This window comes from Populus nigra, chromosome 10, assembly GCF_951802175.1.
Source record: "Populus nigra chromosome 10, ddPopNigr1.1, whole genome shotgun sequence".
In the NCBI taxonomy this organism is placed as follows: domain Eukaryota; kingdom Viridiplantae; phylum Streptophyta; class Magnoliopsida; order Malpighiales; family Salicaceae; genus Populus; species Populus nigra.
In genome coordinates this window covers 11,512,248-11,536,092 of record NC_084861.1, presented here as the reverse complement: position 1 = coordinate 11,536,092, position 23,845 = coordinate 11,512,248, and the positions used below count along the sequence as shown (strand labels likewise).

General features: G+C 35.1%; 4 protein-coding genes across 7 annotated transcripts; all 4 read right to left on the bottom strand.

Annotated features, from left to right (window-relative positions):
• Positions 1-3,541: 3,541 nt before the first annotated feature.
• LOC133705173 (zinc finger CCCH domain-containing protein 37-like) lies at positions 3,542-10,395 on the bottom strand. 3 transcript variants are annotated; one of them, XM_062130301.1, is made up of 12 exons: positions 9,953-10,395; positions 8,369-8,616; positions 6,937-6,996; positions 6,765-6,839; positions 6,623-6,685; positions 6,309-6,530; positions 6,165-6,202; positions 6,030-6,076; positions 5,791-5,915; positions 5,044-5,097; positions 4,660-4,797; positions 3,542-3,961 (listed from the first exon to the last, which is right to left on the bottom strand). In XM_062130301.1, exons 1-12 carry the CDS (start codon positions 10,281-10,283, stop codon positions 3,827-3,829), a joined length of 1,536 nt encoding a protein of 511 aa, XP_061986285.1. In that variant the 5' UTR covers positions 10,284-10,395; the 3' UTR covers positions 3,542-3,826. The 3 variants fall into 3 exon arrangements, with proteins under 3 accessions (XP_061986285.1, XP_061986286.1, XP_061986287.1); XM_062130302.1 differs by lacking the exon at positions 3,542-3,961 and having other exon boundaries at positions 4,657-4,797; positions 5,044-5,102; XM_062130303.1 differs by lacking the exons at positions 3,542-3,961; positions 4,660-4,797 and adding an exon at positions 5,645-5,682.
• A 2,258-nt stretch (positions 10,396-12,653) lies between these two features.
• On the bottom strand, positions 12,654-13,159 carry LOC133704315 (uncharacterized). Its single transcript, XM_062129113.1, is given in 2 exon segments — positions 12,654-12,960; positions 12,963-13,159. Coding segments are annotated over 2 exon segments (225 nt in total). The 5' UTR covers positions 13,051-13,159; the 3' UTR covers positions 12,654-12,823.
• A 1,708-nt stretch (positions 13,160-14,867) lies between these two features.
• LOC133704305 (isocitrate dehydrogenase [NADP]-like) lies at positions 14,868-19,194 on the bottom strand. 2 transcript variants are annotated; one of them, XM_062129100.1, is made up of 15 exons: positions 19,051-19,194; positions 18,739-18,782; positions 18,523-18,632; positions 18,293-18,330; positions 18,118-18,195; positions 17,960-18,013; positions 17,777-17,878; positions 17,503-17,594; positions 17,260-17,363; positions 17,072-17,140; positions 16,863-16,978; positions 16,683-16,717; positions 16,442-16,584; positions 16,191-16,313; positions 14,868-15,363 (listed from the first exon to the last, which is right to left on the bottom strand). In XM_062129100.1, the coding sequence occupies exons 1-15, from the start codon at positions 19,133-19,135 to the stop codon at positions 15,270-15,272; spliced, it is 1,287 nt and encodes a 428-aa protein (XP_061985084.1). In that variant the 5' UTR covers positions 19,136-19,194; the 3' UTR covers positions 14,868-15,269. The 2 variants fall into 2 exon arrangements, with proteins under 2 accessions (XP_061985084.1, XP_061985085.1); XM_062129101.1 differs by lacking the exon at positions 19,051-19,194 and adding an exon at positions 18,961-19,026.
• Positions 19,195-20,083: 889 nt separating this feature from the next.
• Positions 20,084-22,999, bottom strand: LOC133705311 (serine/threonine-protein kinase RHS3-like). The gene is made up of 2 exons (XM_062130452.1): positions 22,131-22,999; positions 20,084-21,363 (listed from the first exon to the last, which is right to left on the bottom strand). Exons 1-2 carry the CDS (start codon positions 22,997-22,999, stop codon positions 20,490-20,492), a joined length of 1,743 nt encoding a protein of 580 aa, XP_061986436.1. The 3' UTR covers positions 20,084-20,489.
• Positions 23,000-23,845: the final 846 nt, after the last annotated feature.

Genomic DNA, 23,845 nt, shown 5'->3' with positions numbered 1-23,845 from the left:
AAGTTTATATAACAAGCATTAAAACATGTTCTAGGTCTGCAAGATTAAATTTCCAAGTGCGTGTATGTCGACATAAGTAGCCACTTACTCGAGTTAGGCCACCTTTTTTAAAAAAAAAACTCGAGTTAGGCCACCTTTAACAGAACCAAGATCTCTAAACACCAGTACAAGGAGATGAAAAGTCACCATCTCCTTGCCACCACCTAGTGCAGTGAACTTGAAGAGTACTGCTGCTGATGAACCAGTAACTTCTAAGCTTCAAATTTTGGTTCAATAAAGCAATGGCATCGGTTCTTTTCGAGAAACACTTAAAGTTTTGGGCTAATGCTTTCATGCGTTAGAGAAGCAAACGGAGGCGGGGATTTAGTGGAGTTATCTTTTAAGAAATCACAGCGAAACAGAGGTCGGAAAAGAAAGTAAAATCTAAACTAAAATCTTAAGAAAAAGTAGGATAACTGGAAAGACAGAGCAACACTCTGCAGAAATTGGATGAATCTGATGTGTGGATTAGTATTTCCCTTTCATGTATTTCTGAACAAGATGTGTACAATGTCTCTATCACTATCCTCTCCTATTTGGAGACAAAGGTAACTTTATGAAAACGCGCAGCTAAACCATGTTATTTGATTCTATGACAGCTACAACGTATTAATACTGACTAACGATTCAAAACATTTTACTCGGAATCACGATTGATGGACTGAATATGACAATTGCGCTCGTTGCTGCTGGGATCACTGTAGTTATTTGTAAGTTCCTGTTATGGTGGTCATAGAGAGTTCGAACATGGCCAATGCTAATATATGTTAAGCCTTCTGCTTCAATGTGCTGTACAGATGTGCCTGCAAAAATACACCACGACCGTTGAGTTATTCAGAACCGAAACACAAGGAATTCCATTGTTAATCAAACAATATGCCTGAATAATTAGGAAGCATCTCTGATGATCACTGGTCTTAGCAAACGCAAAATAACAACCAATAATTATGAGAACCAAGTGGGTGCTGGATCTCACGGTTGGACAATTGAATGCCATTGGCAACTTGTGTATTTGCTTCTTCCGATCCTTTCCACTCACCACATGGTCCATTTCTGTCCAGAGTTACATGTATCGTGTATAAAATCTGAATATGTGTCTAGCCAGTGGAGTCTTTGCTCAGTGCAATTACAATGGTAGGAAGCTCTAATTTGGAGGTGCCCAGTGGCTTTTCGTGCCACAAGGTGTGATTTGTTACTCAAATAGAGTGCAAGACATTTGCAGATTTAGCACATTGGTTGCAACAGCATGACTAATAGAGAGAATAAGATGAATCTATATCCAAAAATTCCTCATTGGCTACATCCAAAGCACTGGTAGATTCATCCATTAGAACCAGTTTTGGTTTTGAAAGCAACAGACGTGCAAGAGTAGGGCGCCGCTGCTCACCGAGGGAAAGAACACCGGACCACTCATATCATATGGTGGGTCCAGAATACCTAGACATCCTCTAAAACCCGTATTAAAATCATCTGTTGTGGGCTTACTAGGCTTTCCACCACTGTTTCCAGAGCTTGAATTTCGCATCAAGAATGGCACTGAGCCTGTTAGATATACAGGTAAAGAATGCTGCTCAGTGGCAAGAACCAACCACTAAAAATCTCAAAGTAGTTAGGGTTGATAATATGAAATACTTATCTCCATCATATTTTGTTAGGGAACAAAAGTCTTAGTATTTCATAAAAGCAACAAACTTGCATCATCAGGTTGGAGAATTTTACGAGACAATTGGAGTTGGAGCTTCCCGGAGATGCTCCAAAATCTGTGCCCAACTTCCCTTCCCCAAAATCAATCAGAGATTCTCGGAAGTAATTAAGAACCTTGAATCAGCCACTCTCCCAGTCCGGAAATGGTTGATCACTTTCAACCTAAAACTAAACTGTGACCTCTTTAGGCAGCGCCAATTCAACTGGTTGTAAGACCCATAAAGCTTAAAACTGAGCTCGTGGCAAAACTGTATGTCATATATATTTTGTTCTTCACATTTCAGGGCTTCAGAATTAAAGTTCATCAGCACACCGTTTATGTTATTATATTACAGAATCCTCATTTGAGTTATTTCTTCACGCTTTATAAGCAAGTATGGTTAACACTCTACTTCTTCAGTTCCTTGGGTATCATCAAATTCCAAGGGACAGCACTACACTATGGATTGTGTAAAGTCAAGTGCTTCAAGAGCACAACAGGTTGGATTTAGTCAAGTGCTTCAAGGGCGATCATTATTTGGTCCGAGGAAACAAGTAAAAAATCGACAATCAAAATGTATCCTCACAGCTAAATCTTTCTAAAGCACTTTTGAACCGCTGCAGCAGAAGTTGAGTTTCATTTTCTTCACCACCATGGAAGGCAATGGAGTTAGCATTTTCCATGCGCGAAAATCTGATTCTGTTTTCTCTTGCAAGAAATTTAGGGCCACCAATTCCTGAAACAAAAGTGAAACACTTTTGGTTCAAATGGCCATCTCTTTTTCCTGTGTCACACAAATTATGGGTAAGAAGGCCAAGAAAATTACCCTTCCAAGAAAAACACTAATAGCTGTTCCGCCACACAAGGAGAACAACAAACAGCGATGGATAGATATTATCATACATGATATTACAGTCAGCAGCACTGAAAAGTTTCGATGAAAAGGAAAGCTGTCCCCGTGACCGAGCTTAGATGATCAACAATCCGCTGATCCAGGTTGAATTTTGTAAAAACTTCGACCCTGCTCCATGTAAAAGCAACCCGCATTAATCTTCCTTTGATTATCTGCAAATTCTGGGTTGCTTTTATTTTTCTCTTTCGACCATTAATATCTCAACAATACGATTTTTTTGTTCAATAAATCGTCACCCCCACCCCTTCCTTTTCCTCAAATCTGAGCAGTCAGCTCCCGTATTCTTTACCCTTTCTACATTAACATATTCTTCTTCTTCTTCTTTCTGTTAAAATGCTCAAATCAACATGAATTCCTCCTTGATTCACTGTCAATTCAATCGATATTCTCAAATAAGCTTTTTAGTCCCGAAGTTAAACCCCTTCGTTAAAAACTGGTTCGGAGTCGGCTTATTAGAGACTGGCATTAAATTATTTCTCCATCAAATTGACACAACGCTGACGCATTCAGAATAGACTTTCTTTGCACCTTAGAATTTGATCCCAAATGAGAACGAACTCTTTTGCTCCTAGGTTGATGAAAATTTATATATCCGTACGAGTGATAACCATAGAAAAACCCCACCTGTATCGGAACTGATAGGGGGTAGATAAGGAAGCAAAAAAAAAATCAGACAATTTATCGTTATATTCATCTCAATTTTCATAGTCATCACTGGCATGAACCAAAGTTTTTCACAGCGATTATCCAGAAAAAAAACCCACCAATATCCAGATAGTGGGGGCATCCGCCAAGACGTATTTACAAACACGGAGGTCAAGTGGTTTCTACCCAGTTTCTGGCTTTTCTTTCATCCAACCACAAAAAGAACCTCGAACAACGTTGCTGATTTTCCAGAAAAAACAAACTCCGAATAATTCCCCATGAACTTCAAAATTATGATCATCTAACCACTCTAAAATACAAAGACTTGCAAAACACAATTGAAATACAACAAGAAAAGCTTGCCTTTACTTCATTAGTGAACACTTAAATTACATTCATTTTCCTCAACGTATTCTGCTTAGTTTGATACAAAGAACAAAATCAGTAGATCAAAGGCCAAAAAAACCAGCAAAAGGATCTTCTTCCCTGCCATCCATGACCAGGACTTCACTTCTACTGTGCTTGGGCAGTTCCCGCCTTAGCTCCTATTGCTTCTGCATCAAGAGTTCCTTGAGATTCGGAAACACCATGACCTCTCCAGGAGGCGGGTGGTCAAATTTGCATGCTGCACCATACTTGCAAGTGCCAGTCTTCATATAGTATGGACAGTGAACCGCACCCTGTCAAAGGTTTCACCAAGATAAATACCACCAATCGTATACATTACAAGAAACACCTTGGCGAGTCAAGTGGTAACCAATCAGCCCTTGGCCTTAATAATTGACCAAAAAGATGGTGAAGCCCAATGGGGCTTGTTTCAAGGATCTTTGATTGCAAGAGAAACATATTAAATATTATGGGATGGGAGTAGTGTTTAAATGCACTGTACTTGAAGCACTTGCATCCATGCACATAACCGTTAACTGCTTATGGATTAAATAAGCAAATTAACCAAAGACAAGGACATTTCTCAAAGTTTTCCAATTGAAGTGAAATTGGTGACAGGCCAAGCTGTGAGTAATAACAATGTGGAAAACAGAACCCCATTTCTTCGAATCATTTAATGCAACTTACTCTCACAAGTCATATTATACACAACCAAAGTTACCAGGAAAAAGAACAGCAAAATAGAATTACCCAAAGGCATATGTTTTCTTCAACAAAAGTGAGGAGACTGCTTAAACCCACCTTACTGTGCTTCACATGTAGTAAATCATAACTCAGAACCTTAAAATGAGCAAACAATGTTCAAATTTATAGGATAAGCCTCACAATTCAAAGAAAGGAAGACAACCAACTGCATCTCATGGAAATAGACTCCTTTATGTGGAAACAACATATATATACATCATGCTTAATTTCTAGCACCAATCCATACCTCTCTCCTCGGCAACCCTGCAAGAGTGAGCTTAACAGTCTGTAGTTCAGTTTGCTTTGCTGTAGGTGCAGAACGATCAATTGGGTGATGAAACTTGCAAGTTTCCCCAAACTTACACTCACCAGTCTTCATGTAAAACTGAAAATGGGAAATGTAACACACTCAACGTGCCTGCATATCAAGGATGCATTGAACCAAGAAACAAGCTGCCCCACCATAAATTGAAGGAATGTATTATGAAGAAAATGTAAAAAAAGTTGCTTTATGTAATGCTGGTCATATTTTTAAAAAAAAAAACAATCAATAGATAAATTAGAACTCTATAAAAGAAGTAAAGAACAACATATATTATAGAATAAAGGATGAGGTAAAATAGATGCTCACATCACATTCTGCCTGTCCAGGTCGTTGAGGATAGACAGTCGGTCCCACTCCCAGCTGCACTAGGCAAACAAATAAAAGGTATCAATACCAAACCAAGATGACCATGATTTCTGTAACCACAAGGATGCCAAGAGAAATCTCAGAAGAACAGAGTGTAACATTAGTAAAAGTTAAATCTCCACAAACCAGGAAAAGCTATTGTGAATTGTGTCTGTAAGGTAGATAAATAAACCTCAAAATAAACAATGTGGCAAAAAATAATGTTAGAAATCTGACACTAATAATTCCCAGCTGATGAGTCAGTGAAAAATAAATCACATAGAAGGTTAAGAATTTGAACAGAATCGAATACACCAACAGCAAAACTATAGTCAGGTAAAAAGAACTTTTTTTTAAGGAATAAAAAACAACTATAATTAAACTGTGAATCAAAAGCACAAACAGAAAGCTTCTTTCATAAATTCAACCTAAAACAGCTATATTCAAAGTTCAAGCACCTTTTTCCCCGCATAAGGCTTCATTTCTCACTAAACCACCATGAAATATGATAGAGAGCACTCTTTAAACTGCAACCATAATCAATAAATTCAACTGAAATCACCTTTAAAGCCTTTTTTCATCCCCACCCATGGTCGTTGGCTACACGCACAGACATTGTCACACAGTCGAACACAAATTGTCTGATATACATCCTTTGATGAAACAGATGCAACTGAGAAGTGAATATGCAAATGATTTTGTATTTACCGTCGACAATCTGGGGTCAATAGTTTGATATATAGAGGCAGCTGGACTGAAAACTCCGAGGTTCAGATTTGCCATGGAAGGAGCTATGATTGGATGCCCGATTGCAGCAGCAGGTGGATTGATTGCTGCGAAAGAATAGCAGAAATGAAATTATGAAGCTCAAGTGCAGAAGAGAAGGTCTCAAATACTGAAATTAAGTATCTCAATTTTAAAGTAAAAACACAGGAGCAATTGCATACCTGTCCTCTCAGGATGATTATAGCGGCAAGTGGCACCGTACTTACAACTGAATGGAAAAGAAAAATTAAGTAAAGTGTTTGACCATTTCCTCCCAAACTATTATAGAAGTTATGCATAAATAGGCACATGCTTACCTGCCAGTTTTCAGATAGAAGGGACAATCCACTTCACCCTGCCAAAACAGCACAATACGGATTAATGATCGAAATGAAAAGGAATCACCAAATACCTCATTAATCACATCATCTAACCTTCACCAAGAACTAAAACAACATTACCGGTCTCATCGGAAGTCCTTTGGAGTTATGAAGTAGGGCTGGGGTAACCGACACAAGGGCCTTAATCACATTGACATCTCCAGTTATTCCCCCATTATCAACTACAGAATTAGTTTGCACACCATTATCATTCCCTTGTCCTGCCAAGGATATTTGGATATCTTTTGGGTGATGAAATTTGCAGGTTGCACCAAATTTGCAAATCCCAGTCTTCATATAGAACTGTTCAGGACCATAATATTCAGGATGACAGATGACCAAATTAACAAGACAGAGCTTCCAGATAAAAAAAAAAAAAGTTATTGGCTTCTTACTGCACATGGGGGCTCAGAAGGTCTCTCTGGCAAGGCAGAAACACTGTTGTTTTCTGAAACACCCTGAAACCACATCAAAGCATCTAATTATAGGAGTAATCCAAATTAAGATTTTGTAGAATTTTACAACAATAGCACATACCAAAGACATCTTTTCTTTTGGATGATTAAACTTGCAGTTCAAACCATACTTGCACCTTTGAGTTTTTAGAAAGTACTGCAATGGTAATTAACCAATATATTAAAAGCACTTTGAGTGCTAAAATTAATTTAGTGAAAATTGCAAGAGAGCAACTGTTGGTAACAATACTTACAGGACAATCAGGCACTCCTGGTCTATCAGGAAAAGTTTCACTTGTAGCAATAGGGGGAACCTAGAAAGAAAGAAGGAAAGAAAGAAAGAAAGAAAACATTGATACTATCCATACCTTCTTATATGTTACAATCATTTTTGAGTGGATAAAAAGGAAAATAAATAAATAAGCATCAAAATGGTAGAACATGAGAAACAACACTTGCTTGAACAAATGTGATAGATTCAGATGCCATATACCAAATATACTGCCTCCTCCTACATACATTCAGGAAAATATCAGAGTCCCTCACAGTTAACTACACTTTAATTCCTGAGTAGATGTATTAGAAATATTGATATTTCTAGTTGGATTTCTTTTAGTGTTGCCTGCCTCAACGATGCAAACTATATTTCACATGGTACACATGAGCATCATCTGTTATATAATCTACATTGATCTCCTAGCAAAAAAGGTTTGGAATTAATCAATCAAGTAGCAAAAGGCTTTCAATAGATGTCAGTTATAAGTCAATTGAAATTAACACTCAAAATCAAGACTTTGTGAACAAAAATCCACATATCATGTTCAACATGGACAGAGGCTTTTGGCAGTGCAAAATGCAAAAACATAAAGTTTAAAATAGGGATATATAAACTCTGTGGTGAGACATATACTATAAACATTCTATGTAACTAAATTGGTTAATATCTAGCTTGCAAATGAACTACAGATGCAAAAATAATTATAAAGTAACTACTAAGTTTCCAACAAAAACTCCGTAGTGTTAAAGATTCTTATGCAAGTATCCAATTCAGGCAGATAACAGAGGCTTCAAGTCAATCATCCAATAAGCGTCATGTGGTTCAGGAACATCCTTGATACAAAACAGAAAATCTCAAAAAGAAAATGGTGTGGTTCAGGAAAAGGTTATGTGATAAATGAGAGAACTAAGAACCCTTTCTGGACAATAGAAGAATTTCTTGTTAGAATAGGAGAAGTCTATAAACAGTATACCAAATTACAAACATCTAAATATAGAAAACTCACAGGAACAGTATTGTAAATAGAGGTCTTCATAAAGAAATATAATTGACTCCCCAAAGACCGAGGAGTCATTCAATAGTAAATTTTAAAGGGAAAATATCATAACCATGTTCATTCAAAACAATTAAGGAGCAAATAATCAATTATATCTATCATAAGCATATGACAATTATAAAACTATTATAAAGATTAGAATTTTTCTAAACCACGGAACAAACTAAAAGTAAGAAGTAGAATAGTTTTGTAAGGAATATGTCGACATGTTCAAGTAACTTACAACATTCACCTTATAAATTTAAACATTGATAAATCCTTTATGCTCGCACTATATTAGATAATGATATTTATATAAATAACCTTATAACATAATCATATAGCATGCATTAAGATAGCAATAAATGGTCACCTCTTTCCAATCTGGGATTCCACCCTCGGGAACCCAAACTGGATGGTCAAATTTGCAGGTATCTCCAAATTTACAGGTTCGAGTGAGCATATAGTAGGCACAATCCTTCTCCCCTGGCCTCTGTGGATATATAGGAAGATGGCTTGTGGTCTCGAATCTAGCACGCTTGACTAAAGCGTTGGTAGAATACCAATCCTCACTTTGCCCAATTGTGCTATGGGCACCCAAAAGAGTCGGATGATAGAGCACTATAATAGTAGTTCAAGTATATACAAAAGACAGAGAAAAAAATAGTTACCATATAAGTATGCTTAAAACTTTAATTTTGGGACTAAGAATATACTTTAGAAAAACTCATACCGAGAATAGATACTATAGCACCTTCATAACGAACAAGATGCAGATAAAATATTGTAAAGTTTCTATCTTGCAAAATTTTTGTATACATCTAGGATTTGCATGTCAAATCTATTATAAATATTCAGCAATTATAGTGCCATTTTTATATTTACAGGTAAAGCTATTGAGACCATTGCACATGTGTTAGATAATGTGAAGCATCTGCCAATATTTATAAACAGCAGATAGATTAAATTAATCTCTTCTTTAATTCTAATGTAACTTATGACTGGACCTCAATGTCTTATGTAAAGTAGAAAAAAAGGCGTGTTTCAAGCCAAGTCACACATTGACAGAGTTATTATATAGCGATAGCCTGCTTTTTGAAAAGCAGTAAAGCAAATAGATATCACGCCAAAAACAACATCTCACAATGATAATATACCTCTGTGCTTTTGTTTTTCCCAATCTAGCAGGACTGTAATAATACATCTACTATGGTTTGAAAAGTAGATGATAATACATCCACCCATGGAATGTGCATGCCCCCCCTATTAGGCTAAGCACGGAGTCAGTTATATGGTGAAAGCCTGCTTTTTGAACAGCAGTAAAGCAAACAGAGATCACACCAGAAACAACATCTCACGATGATAATATAACTCTGCTTGTGCATTTCCCAATCCAGCAGGACCATATAAATACATCTACTGAAGTTTAAAGCAACTTCCAAAATCATGCTTCTCGTATATGAACGCCTCACATTAAAGCAATTCCTTAGAATTCTTTCATAAAGTGGTTGGGAATTATAATTTAACTAGATCATCATGAATGCACACCTGAAGATTTTCACAATCATCACCCAATGTAGATTTATTAAGCAAACGCCGAGCTTGTTTGCCATTCCCAATGCCAAGAAGCAACACAAATTATATTTTAAATAACACAAACCACATCTAAATAAGCAAATAAAATCTTAGCATGACATTTCTGCACATTTTTCCTACGCTTAACGATTAAAAAATGAAGTAGTTCACATTATTAGCATTGCAAGCACAGCCAAACAGTAAATTCTTAACAAAGTAACAAAATCCATACAGCATGCAGACGGGATAAAAGGAAATTTGAGTTTAAATTCTATTCTTATTTTTGGCATACGAATAATAGTAAGATAACTAAACAAAAACACACAGAAAAGAGGGAGGGAGGGAGGGAGGGAAAAAATGAAACCCTAACCCTAAAACTAACCTTCAGGAGTGCGTTTAAGGCCAGGAACAAGCGAATCAACAGCAGAAGGAGCATCAACACCAGGTGGTGGTGGCCAAGACGACAAATGCGGAGAAGTTGCAGCAGCTGCCGCTGAGGCAATGCCTCTGTCGACCGAGTATCTGAGTGCGCTATCGCTCTGTGTTAGATACATGGAGGAGCTCGCCGAGTACTTCGAAGAATCCGAAGACAAAGGGTCCGACCCGGTGCCTAAGTATCGGGTCAAGACTGAGTCGGTGAGATAGGAGTCGGTGCGGGAACGGGAAGCCGATGTTGTTGCAGGGGCACCGTAGCCGTAGAGTTGTTTGGCCATTTATCGAAATCGCGTTGTTACGCACAATTTTCCTTTTATCATTGTTTGTTTTCTGATGGGTTTTTTTTCTTTTTTTTTCTCATTTGTTTTATGAACTGATGGTTTTAAATTTTTATTGTTTTCAATTTGTTGCGATTTTGTGATTTTTGTCAGCGGGATATTTTGCCGTGTATTGCAAATTAATCAATTTTAGAGCGGTCAATCGGTTGCCACGTTTCCTCGTCCGTTGCCAGGATACCGTTGTTTTGGATGGCGGCTTTTGGTATTTCGTAGAAAACGAATTATGAAAAATTGAATTACTATTTTTTAATACCAGTTTATATGGTATAGTGAACGTTTTCCTCTAATAATATTTTGGTTCTATTTATTTTTGTGTTTTAAAAATATTTTAAAAAGATTTAAAAAATTTTATTTTTTATTTTAAATTAATATTTTTTTAATATTTTCATACCATTTTAATATATTAATGTTAAAAATTATTTTTAAAAAATAAAAAAATTTAATTTTAATTTATTTTAAAACAAAAAACATTTTAAAAAAATAACCACTACCATATTTCTAAAAACTCCATTAATAAGAAAATTTATTGAATTGAATGAAATATTTTATATTTAAATAAATTTATATAAAAAATGATAATTCCTAGTCAAAATAGTAGATTCTCAATCTTTAAATTTTATTAATTGTTGTAATTTCATTTAAATAAAAATTAACTAAGTTGAAATGTCCTTCGATGAGCCACGAGAACTTCTAATGTGTCGTTAAAAGGATCTATAAGGATAGTTCGAAACTGAAACAATTTTTTTATATATTGCCATAGAAAAATCATATTTGTTTTATAAGATTTAAAAAATGAGACACTGAGAGCTTCATTTTTATTGCGGCGCATGTGAAATTTGTTTTGAGTGAAAAATAAAACGAATGGGTTTTACCGTTTTACCCTCTATTAATCCCTGTACTATGTTCTTTTTTTAAAGGTTCTTTTGTAATGTCATGAATATTAGTTCACAAAATTGTCCCAGTAAATAGCTGACACGTATCCCTTCATATTCAAAATATGATAAATGATAAAAGAAATTAATTTTAAAATTTAAAATATCCATACTTTAACATAATAAATCTAAAAATATTCAATAGTAAGTAATTATTGTTCCTTTCAAGTATTTCTAGCTCGTTTGATATTGTAATAGCAATTGTATTTTAAAATATATTTTATTTAAAAATATATTAAAATAATATTTTTTTATTTTTAATATTAATATATTAAAATAATCTAAAAATATTTAAAAATATTAATTTAAAATATATATAAAAAAAAAGATTTAATTCCAAGTCAAACAATCCCTTAGAAGAATCCAATCACGGCAAATGTTTTCTCCCCTCCCGAATCTATATTGAATTGGTTAATATTTGGCTAAATTTGAAAAGATAAAAAGGAATGATCTAGGTTAGTCAAACATCTCCTTATTTTTTATATTAGAAAATAATTATTTTGATATATTTTAAAAAAATAATTTTTATTTTCAATTAATAGATTATTTTTTATTTTTTATTTTCCATGATACTATAAGATTTTCCACAACTAAACATATTTTTTTTTATTAACGCAGGTGTGCGGACCTACTTGCACGTACATCGACTAATTTCATGGACCCTGAAATTAACGATTATGTAAACTTCTAATAGTCATTATATTAGCAACCATAAAATTCAAACTTAAAATCACAGAGAGAGCAAATCTCTTAATCTCAAATTTAATAAACACATCTTTGAATTTTAAAAGTGTGGTGATATATTTAGTTATAATTTATTAAATAACATGAACATATCATCCAATGTACTTCAATTCTGGACACGATCAAAATTGGATGCATACATATGGAAACGTGTGGCAGCAAATTTATAATAAAATTGATTAGAACGATGAATTTATTCGTTAGATATAAATTTTAAAAGACTACAAAGATTAATTAATTATTTCTTGTAAATTATAAAATTATATTTTGTATAAGGTAAGAAAATGTGGAGGAAAAATACTAAGAAGTAACATGAAAGAAGGCCAGGCCAGGCTAGCTATATATTAGCATGTAAAGGACGTGAGCCTTAAAATGTGATTTCTGATTCCTCTTTTGGTTCTATTGTTTCTCAGTATGCTCTTCAAACTTCCAACGCCAGTAAACACGCTATCTCTGCACATAATTTATTATTATTATTATTATTATGATTATTCAAGATTGTATTTCTCAACTAATTTTATAATTCATGAAATTAACAATTATATAAACTTTTAATAACTATGATATTAACAATATTAATAATCATATAACTCAAACCTAAAACAATTAAAAAAATAAACATTTTAGTATCAATCTCTTGCTACTGGTCACCTTACATTTTTACTTTCTTTTTTTGGGGTTCTTTTCTTCAGTACCATGCAACTCAAAGCTACGATTTTTTTAATTTTTTTTTAAATCCACAGGAAGTTCGATTTTAACAAAAAAAAAAAAAAAGTGGCATGCATGGAGGCCAGGCTAGGCTAGCTATTCGCCGGTGCCAGTAACTCCCAGGTCTTTCTTGTTTTCATCTTTGCCAGCGCCAATGACAGGGCCTCCTCTCCCAGCGGCATCGGGGACCTTGTCCTGGAGCTTGTCGATCTAGATCATCCCCTGATCCTCCTAGCCTTGGTCTTGTTCTCTTCTGCTGCCACTGACTCGTGTGTTGTTGTCGTTGTACTGCCCGGCGGCTGTGCTCCCTGTGTCCCTGACATTTCTCATGGCTTTCTTTTCTTTTGCTCTTCTTTCTAAATCTTTTGGTGGTTTCGACACAGAAAATGCGGCACCAAGATTCTAAAGAGTCAAGACCTCATAATGCACTAAGATGGCATAACCGATTGTCTCATAAACACATCTATAGAAAGTGAAGCCACGTGTCATGCATGATCAAGTATGCCCCTCTGTTATGCAACTTTCGGTGCCTGCAATATTATTACCGGGCACCACCAGCCTGGCTGCTGATGTTAAGATCAAACTCAACTCAAGAAGAGAGGGGCCAGAGCATATCATCAAGGTCTTGCCTTGCCACAAATGAAATTTGTGGAAGGCTCTGAAAATAGAGGTTGGCTTGCATTTTGACGCAACCCCTCTCATTTTAGCCTGCTAAATTAAGGATCGCGTATGCAAATGTGACTAGAACAGTAGAACTCACTGTCTCCTTCTGGGCTTACATTATAGCTTGATGAATTATGGGGATGCAATGCAATTTCAAATTTGATTTTGATTGGAACAAACACAAGCTTGCACAGAGGCATGTGTTGTGACAATATCTTGAATCCAGTCTCAATCTTATTTAACTGTGATCCTAGTGAATATAGACTATTTTCTAAGTATGATTACAGTAAAGAATTGAAAAATAAATAAGGAATGCGGTATCACAAATTAGTATAAACTGCAATGCTTACAAGGAAACCTAACAAAGCACCAGCTATAACTTCAACCTCTGTGTGGCCAATTGATTCTTTCAAAGGAGCTGAACTACAGGGACCTTTGCTGTTGCTTCTTCAGCAGCTATTGTGCTCGGAGATACCAGTATCTGACCAGTTTGTCTTGTTTTATTCGCTGTTTCAAGTTATAAAGGAGAATTCGTTGAATTTGGTGAAAAAGGCCTTCCCTCTTTGGATAAAAGGGGACCAGGGTTTTCCTCAGTTGCTTGCTGAGAATCAATCAGATCATCTCTGATCGAAACCATTGAGTTAACTTCAGTCTTGAGTAGCACTTTGTTTAGTGCTTTCGCATGATTTCCAACTTCTCTTCTCACTCCCTGCAAAAGTAAAAGCGTCTATTTTCAGATCAAGTTTTGAATTCAAGCACGTTGTTATTCTATTAATCAAATGAAGATCTTAATATAAGAAAAGAAAACAAATTGAACATGAACTTTTTTTCCATTGATTTCTTTCTCGTACAGTAAAAAATTAGTTTTCGAGAAAAATTATATTATTAAATTTTATAAAATTTATGGATATATTTATAAATTTAATTAATTAACCTGCTTCAAAAATCTTATAAGTTTAACTTTTTTTTTTCAACATATTAGTGTTGAGTTGGTATTCAATTTAGAGATCGATTAATTTTTTACACAAGTCGGGACAGGTTTTAAATCAATTAACATGATCAATCGCATTTTGCATAAAATCTAATTTAATTTAAAACAATAAAAAATAAAAAATAAAATATAATTATAATTGCTTTTTAAAATATTTTTACTCAGAAATATATTAAAATAATATTTTTTTTATTTTTTAAAAATTATTTTTGCTACCAACACATCAAAATAATTTAAAAATATCAAAAAAATATTAATTTTAAAAAAATCAAACATTTTTAAAACACATTAAAAAACAAACAAGTTTACCACAGAACTTAATGTTCCTTCACGATCCAATCCGAATGATTTCAATGGTTAACAGGTGCATCAAAAATTGTGGGACGTTCTGTAAAAAGATTTGTTGGCCAACGAGTTCTAAATAACATCAACAATTTGAAGATCAATTTCATGTGGATTTACCTAAAAATGAAAGCAAGACAGAAATGCCATGTGGATTGACGCCGCCGTCCATGGTTTTCAAAATTTAAGAAACTTCAGTTCACGCGACGAACAATACCAGTAAATCATCAGTTCTCTTCAGATATTACATGCTAGCTTATTTCAAACATGTCTTAAGTTAATAATAATAATAATAATCCCATTTTATTCCTCTCCTTGGGCTGTCCAGTCTTCAACAGTCCCTTCTAATCCATATCTGCAAGAACAACTTGCTGCCCACCTCCATCTTCAACTTCCCCACAAGGATAGACTTCTTAACGTTACCCTATTCCCTTGTACAAGGGCGATGGGGAATTAAGATAGGAAAAAACCATTGAAAAATATACCATGTCCGTATGCTATGCTAGCTGAACCCAGCTTCTGCCAAATTATTTAGAACCCAGAATTTTACAACTTTGCTCTGACCAACAGTCTTGCCTTCAGCTCCTCAGCTACAGCATCAATGAACTCCTCTGTATTCAGATACCGACCCCTACTAACCCTGGATAGGTATAGAACTTTTAACTAGGCGAAAGCTCAATAGGGTTTTTTTTTTTAATGAAATCACTTAAAAAAAAAATTCATTAGGGTTTTTTTTTTTTTTGCATGTGCATAGCAGATGACTCACAAGTGATAAAATGATTTTGTTTTTTGTTTTTTAAGATAGAATATCATCTTGAAAAAAGTTCATTGATATCAAACAATCAAAACCATGTTATACATGAAAAAAATTAAATAAACTTAATCATCACAATGAAATTGTCGTTAATATAATTATCAAAAAAATAACAATGTATAAAATATTCTTTTATCAATTTTTAATTGAGGTATTTTGTTTTATTAGCAAGCGATTACATGAAATTCTAACCTCCTTTTGCAACATAATTAAACAAAAACCAATAAATTTATTATGTATATTTTAATTTTGTTATTGATTTATATAATTAATCACATATGCTATATTATAAGCATGCAACTCTACATCATTGCTTGTTGAAAGGAGAAGTATAGTTCAATATTTCATTTTGCATTTATAAAATATTTCCAGTAAAGCACATAATGAAATCCCAAAAGATAAACTAAAAAAAAATCTACATCATTTATAAATTTTTTCTAAAGGGATGATAGTTTAGGTAGATTGAAATTCTTAATTTGCAAGAGTTTCTTATTAAGAAAAAATTGACTTTTTTAAAGGAAAAAAATTTGGCCGAATGCAAACTCTGTTAAAAAATTCGTTTATATTAAAAAAATTCAAAGGATATCATGGTACTCACAGATGTTAACACCCTCTAGAGACATTTATAAATAGTATTGATATAGATTCTTTACCTGGGCCCATGAATAAGAAGTGCAAGATCCTTGGTCATCTTCCCTGATTCAACAGCTCCAATGCAGGATGCTTCTAGTTTTGCAGTAAAATCCGAGAGTCTGACATTGCCGTCCAACTTTGCCCTGATAATAGAATCACGGTCAAGTTCTCATCCAGTGTTTCAAAGGCTGTAGGTAATCCCATACTTAGAAATTCAAACAATGTAGTCAGCATAGACATTGAGTTGTCTGATTAAGCACTATTAAATTACCTGTGTGAAAGACCTCTCGACCAGGCAAAAATCGATGCTATGCTGTTGGTGCTGGTTTCACCTCCTTTCTGGTGAACCCGATAATGGCGGGTAACAGTGCCATGGGCTGCTTCAGCTTCAATTGTCTTTCCATCCGGGCACACCTGGAATTTAATAGAAATTGTCGCATAAAAACAACAAAAAGAGAAGAAACAGATAAAAGAAATTTGAATGAAGATAAAAATGAATACAGTAGATATACCAATACTGAAGTCATCAACCCAAGAGATCCAAATCCTATATGAGTGAAAAAAAGAGTTTAAGAAGATTCAACAAAGCACTTAATTCCTCAGTGTCACTCCAGAACAATTCAATACCCACAAAGGCAACAAAAGATAATAGGTAGCTGTTGCTAGGGTACTCAGCACTATGTGATCCAAACCTTGGGCCAAGAAATCACTCTGCACATCTCCATCATAATTCTTGCATGCCCATACATAACCTCCTTCACTTTTGAGAGCATAAGCAACCATATCATCAATGAGACGATGTTCATACCTACAATCCAGTATTGTGAGTAAATGACAAGCTTCTTAAATTGGCCAAACTAACCACCATCTGCATTTCTTAAATTGGCATAAAAGTACTCACCAAATTCCTGCAGCCTCAAACTTGGATTTCCATTGCATTTCATAAACTTCCTGGAATATGTCCTTGAATCTTCAGAAAGGTCAAAGAAGGAAATTGTCAGTCAAGGAGATGAAAACCAAACACGTTATTGCACATAAAAGAAGCAAATTTAAGTGCCATGACCTAAATCAGCCATCCCAACAAGTTACCTTCCATCATATTTTTTAAGAATGGTATTTTTAGTGCTAAGATAAAGTGGCCACTTCTTCAGGTAAGCAGTGTTCATTGAAGCTTCAGCGAAAGCATGGATGGACTGTTTTCCAAATCACATAGAACAATAACAGTGGTTAATGATTCTAGCAACTTAATCGATTGTCTACCTAACAAAAGAAAAGGGAAGAAAAGAAGAACAAATGGACAAGAAGAAACAAGGTAAAAAATATCATCAGAACCTCATCAGTGTTATACATGGACAGAGCCACACCTCCAGCTCCTTCGAATTTGAAAACCTCAAATTCTTTCTTTTCACTTTGTCCATCAGGTACTGCATAAATTATAATAACCTTAAGATGGTGAGATATGTAAAACATGAGAGAAGCAGAATTGGAATTTCTGCAGCAGTTTTGCAGGTCTCCCAATCTCCCACAGAAGTGAAGCTAAATGCATCTTCAAGAACCCAAAAGAGCAGTGAATTTGAAAGACCATCAGTGGAAACGGGAAATTTACCAAATACCAGCTTCAGTTTGCCAGGGCCTTGGATGACTGTATCAGTCGCTCGGTACTGGTCACCAAATGCATGCCTTCCTATGCAGATTGGCTTGGTCCAACCTGGAAAAAAATAAAGCCTTTGTTGCTGTGTTGTTTTTAAAGACAATGAATCAAACATAATATCAAAAAGTTATCGCAGACCTGAAACAAGTCTTGGAATGTTTTTGCAGATAATAGGTTCTCTAAAAACTGTACCTGTAGTGTAGCCAAAATAGAAGAAAACTTGAGCCCGGTTGCAATCACCCGGAAACACAGACAATTAAGAGAAAGTAAAACATAAATAAGGCAAGTTCATTCACCATTTAAAATGTTGCGAATCGTCCCATTTGGACTCTTCCACATATTTTTCAAGTTAAACTCCTTAACACGGCCTTCATCTATCAGACAATAAAGCAAGTAACTAAAGTTTACCAATGATCAACGACAATAACCAGGTAAAAATCCATCCACGGTCTCAATAAGAGCTTAGTATACCTGGAGTTATTGTTGCACACTTGATTGCTACATTATATCTACAATGAAAGGTAAGAAAAAACGGAAAAAGTTACAGTCTTGAGCATAATTCTGATTCGAGATAGGCAACAGGTATAAAAACGATAAAATATTAACAAAAACATAGAGGATGGAGATTGCAAATCGGTAAAGCATGGTCTTGTGCACGAGGAATTCATGAAAACAAAAGAACTAAAGCAAATAGCACATACTTGAGAGTAGCCTCAGCACTTTCTATGGTAACTCTATCATCTGTAGCATCACGATTGGGCAGGCCGAGGTCAAAATACTTGATATCCAAATCCAAAAAAGGGAAAATAAGCTGCGAAACACAAAAATCAAGTTGCAAACACGAGAAGAAGAATCACATAATATGGCATCATAGTGTTATTTTCCCAGAAGATGGATAAAGGAAAAGAAAAGAAAACCTTGTCCTTAATTGATTTCCAAATAACTCTAGTCATTTCATCACCTGCATATATAAAGAGAACACGGATATTACCAGCACTTGCTCATAATTCCAAAAGCAAAGCTTGAAGAATCATAAGCTAAACTACCCAATTTAAAATCATGGTCAAGTCACAAAGTGATCAAAGGTGAGTGAGTGGGTACAGAAAATCACAATCAAAAGCAACGAAAAAAAATACTACAAGGTTTTGAAACTGAGACACTGAGCTTGAATAGTTATGACATCATGCCACGCAAAGGAAAAAAAAGGAAGAGAATAGAAGAGAACAAACCGTCCATTTCGACAATGGGATTGGTGACCTTAATTTTATCAAATGCCATTTTCACTTGCTGTTTCTGCGTGATCACTGCGATCATATGAAAGAAGAAAAAGAAAACCCAACAACTACTAGTTTACCTGTGGGGTTTCTTTTCCTTTATATATATATATATATATATATATATATATATATATATATATATATATATATATATATTCTAAAAGAAATTGAATATTATTTTTTAAAAAATTAATTTTTTATATATATTTTAAAATTATTTGATGTGTTATATTAAAAATAATTTTTAAAAAATAAAAAAATATTATTTTAATATTTTTAAATAAAAACCACTTGGATCTTCAGTCACCAAACCTGGTTTTGTTTTGAATTGCAATGATATTCATCAGAGTATAAGCGGTTATTCTACTTTTGAATCAATTTTTTTTAAAAAAAAAAAAAGAAGAAGAAAAATTGGATCGAATCAGCCCTCTTAAGTCAAATTGAGAGATCTCATCCAATTACGTCATAATATATGATGACTTTCATCTCGCGCTTGATTAGAAATAGAATTGGATGAGGTAAATGGGTTAATTTGATCAAGTGTAAAGTGAAGGGACTATTCGTGATATATAGCCAATAAAATGATTAGCTAATTAAATTACAATGGGTTAATTATAAATATAGTCCCTGTAGTTTATCAATATGAAATAATCAATCCTTACAGTATAAAAAATAGTTAAATAGTACTTTGTCTAGTGTTGACCATACTTCATTTAATTCCAAAAAAATATTTTCTTTTTTCATCAATCTTCCCTTCATGTCTACTTCTTTTCCCACCCTTTCTTATTTCTTTAAATGAAAATTGCAAAAAAAAAAATGAAATGAGAGAAAAGGACTAACTTGTAAATGAATTCAAAAATAAAGGGATTAAATATGTACAGTTTCTGAAACCATAAGGACTGGTCAATTATTTTTGCTAAGCTGTAGGGACTAGCTTATAAATCGATATTAGTAACATGATATCTTATAGATAAAAAAAAATAAAAATAAAAATAAAAATCCACTTTTTGTTATTTACAAAAACTTATTTCTATTTTACAAAGTTATTAAAAAAAAAACACTTAAATGATACCGAACAACATCTAAATAATATCAGGTTCAGCCTAAAATTGACATGGGAAAGCATCTAATAAGATTAAAAGAAAAAAAAATCATACAAAATGGAATCCCTCTCTAGATGATACAAGGAAGAGGGAAAGGGCAAAAAAGAAAAAGAAAAAAAAAGGGGTAAACTTGGATAAAACAACCACATTCATTTCTCTTCACTCAGAAAAGAATAGATGTAATCTTGGTTCTTGTTAGGCACACCCTCAAGATATTGTCTTTGTACAGTTTCAGTTTCTCTCGAAGATGGCAATTTATGGATCAACCAGAATATAATGGAATTATTCCTAAAAGTATTCAAACTCTACATAAGATTCATCCTTGTTTTCAGGAGAACTGCCATCTTTTTTATCACCTCCAATGTCTGGCGTTTTCTTGTCAGCTGGGGGGGCTTCTTTGCTAGCATATTGTGAGAAGTCTACAGGTTCAGGTACGTGTGGAGGCAAGGCACTTCTGACCAGAGCCCAGTTCATTCCTTCAAAAAATGGATGCTGTTTTATCTCTGTGGCTCCCCTTTTGTATGCAATTCTTTTATGGGGTTCTTTAACTAGAAGTCCTCTTATCAGATCACGAGCCACCATACTGACCTGTGGATTTTCTGGGAATTTCAATGGCTGCCCAACAACATTGAATAATGTAGCTCTATTTCCTTGTCCTTTGAAGGGTGTTGTTCCATGCAATAGTTCATATAAGAAGACGCCAAAAGTCCACCAGTCCACTGCACTGCCATGTCCTTCTCCGCGAATGATCTCTGGGGCTAAGTACTCGTGTGTGCCAACAAATGACATCGAACGAACGTTTGTCGGCTCTGCCATTAATTCTGGCATTGACCCTCCAACAAAGAGTCCATAGTCTGATTTGGATTTTCGGCTCTTTTTACCTGGCAATATGCGTGGGAAAAATGTTGACGGTTGGATACAACCCTGCACTGCATATTCATCCTCCAAAATGCCTACACCGCCGCTGCCATTGTTGCTTACATGCACAGATGAAGACTTGACAAGGGTTGGACTAACCGAGCAACGAAGCGATAAATCAAAGTCTGAGAGCATGATATGCCCCTCATCTCTTACTAGAACATTTTCTGGCTTCAAATCTCTGTATACTATGCCTAACATGTGCAGATATTCAAGTGCCAACAACACCTCTGATGCATAAAATCTGTCAACAGAAACATTACATAGAATATATCACATCCATATAATTTGCAGAAGAACCAAGGCATGTGTTATGTGTAGAACAGAAAATACATTAATGGGAAAAAGGCAAAGAATATAATAAAAAACTTGTCATTTGATTCATGAAAGAATAGATTCAGCTTTTGTTTCCAACAAATCTAAGATCACAGACACCATTGATCGACTGACATCTCATGAAACTGGCTGAAAGTAAAGGAGAACAGCCACCATGTATATGGTATTCTTATTTTTTATTTTCTGAAGGAACTGTCTGTGACATTGATATCTTAAATATCCAATCACTATCAAAGCCAACCTCAAGGTCAAGGGTAATGTTTTAATTTCTATCCGTTTTAAATGGAGAAGGGGCGAGGGTGGCATAATCATACCGTTGATTAACCTTTAACATGCTTGAATTACCTTGTAAAATGTAACTTTCTAGGTCCGATTATACAACATGAAGGCAAAGAAACAGCATGGTGGTGAATAGATAAAATTAAGCGAGAACAGGTTGTGAACAATGCTGGAAAAGATGCAAGGTTTCAAACTACTGCTGATCTAACCTAAGCCTGCGTTATTGCAATTTGCAAAATTGGCAGAATCCTATATCAGCATATAATTAACACACCATCAGACTGGCAGACCAAAGGCTAATATTCAGACAATTCTTGTTAGAATGTAACCACAAAGCCTAATATCAAAAGTTATTGATGATTGATAGATAAAGCGTAGCACAAATTGAGTACTCACCGTGCTGCTTCCTCAGTAAAATGCTTGTTAGGCTGCTTCTGCCGAAGAGAATGAAGATTGCCTCCACTGCAGAATTCCATGACGATGCAGTAAAACTTGTCAGTTTCGAAATAAGTATATAAAGTGGGCAAGAATGGGTGGTCAAGAAGTCCAAGAATCTCCCTCTCTGTCTGCGCTCTTAATATCTTGTTTCTACTTGCAAGAGAAGCCTTATCCATTACTTTCATAGCAAAATGGGCATTAGTCCCTCTAAGTTCAACAAGATAGACACTACCAATGTCACCATATCCAAGGCGCTTGAGAAGCCTAAAGTTGCTAAGGCCGATTGTACCTCTGGCAGTGGCCAACTGAATGGCGTCCCATCTGACATCACCCCCTGTGTGGGGCTTGTTGGCACCACCGGAGCTCTCTAAACTGTTGGCACGAGTAGAGCTTCTGCCACTCAAATTGGCATGGTTGGTAATGGAACTAAAAGTCTTTGCTTCATTTGCCTTCATGTTTGCTGGCAATGCAGCTGTTCTTGTTGCTCCTGCTGCTGCTGAAGTAGTTGGAAGTTGAGAATTTGGAGATGTTCTGGGGCTTGGAAGGGCGCGTTGATTAGCACTAGCATTTCCCACAGGCCTGCTTAATGGATCCATCTTTTTGGGATCCAAGTGACGATTAAAATTTACATTTTCAGTTATCTTGGTAAATCCAGTTTTCCTTGGTGAACCATAACCTGAGTTTGCACTATATTTTCCTATTGGATCCTTTTTCTTGGGTTCTTGGTACAGAGGATTGTTACAGATTATATTGGCATCGATACTCTTGCTAAACCCCTCCACCTTTTTGGTTTCACTTTCTGCTTCTTCTGGTGGTATGCAACTCATCTGCAAAAAGTACACAGAACGATGTTTATATTACAAAGGAATGCAACAGGTTACACAGATTTGCATGATCTGCCAAATTTTAAATCACAGTCTGAAAGTACAAAAAAATAAAAAATAAAAAAATGAATTTTAGACATGCCTCAGATGAGTCAGGGCCTTCGGCAAGCTTAGATGACATTGATGGAGCAACACGAGACCACCCCTTGACAGGAAATCCTGATTGCCCAAAAAGAAAAGAAACGCAAATCCATTAGTTTCACAATGAAATAGCTGGTCCAGAATGACTGATGCTTTAAAACAGATTCCTCAAATATACATCAGCAGCAGCAGCAGCAAAGACAACAACAATGAAAAAGTAAAACCCTGCCCCTAATCTTGGAACAATGGTTGAATGTTACCATCTAGAACATGAGTTTTTCTGCGAGCTACCAAAGAATTGTAAATAGTTGATGTTAATTTCAAACTTGATCCAAAGGGTTGCGGTGCAGTGAACATCATGGCATATATGCAGCTTATAACAAATGATTAGGTTACCTATAAATTTATGTGTGGTTTGCACGAATATGTGACAACATATACAAGTTCAATTATTGGTTGAATTTCCTTAGATTAATCACATGCATCTCAACGTGGGATTGACAACATCTATGTTACATAGGATGGCAAGCATCCACAATGTACAATAAAAAGGGAACAAAGGGATCATAAACAAAACAAAAGATCAATGACAAAGCCATGCCAGAAGAAACTCGAGGAAATATTTATCGGAGGGATTGCAGACCAACCAGCAGAATCTCAAAATCGCATTAACAAGAGAAACATGGCATTGTGTACGACTGGATAAGG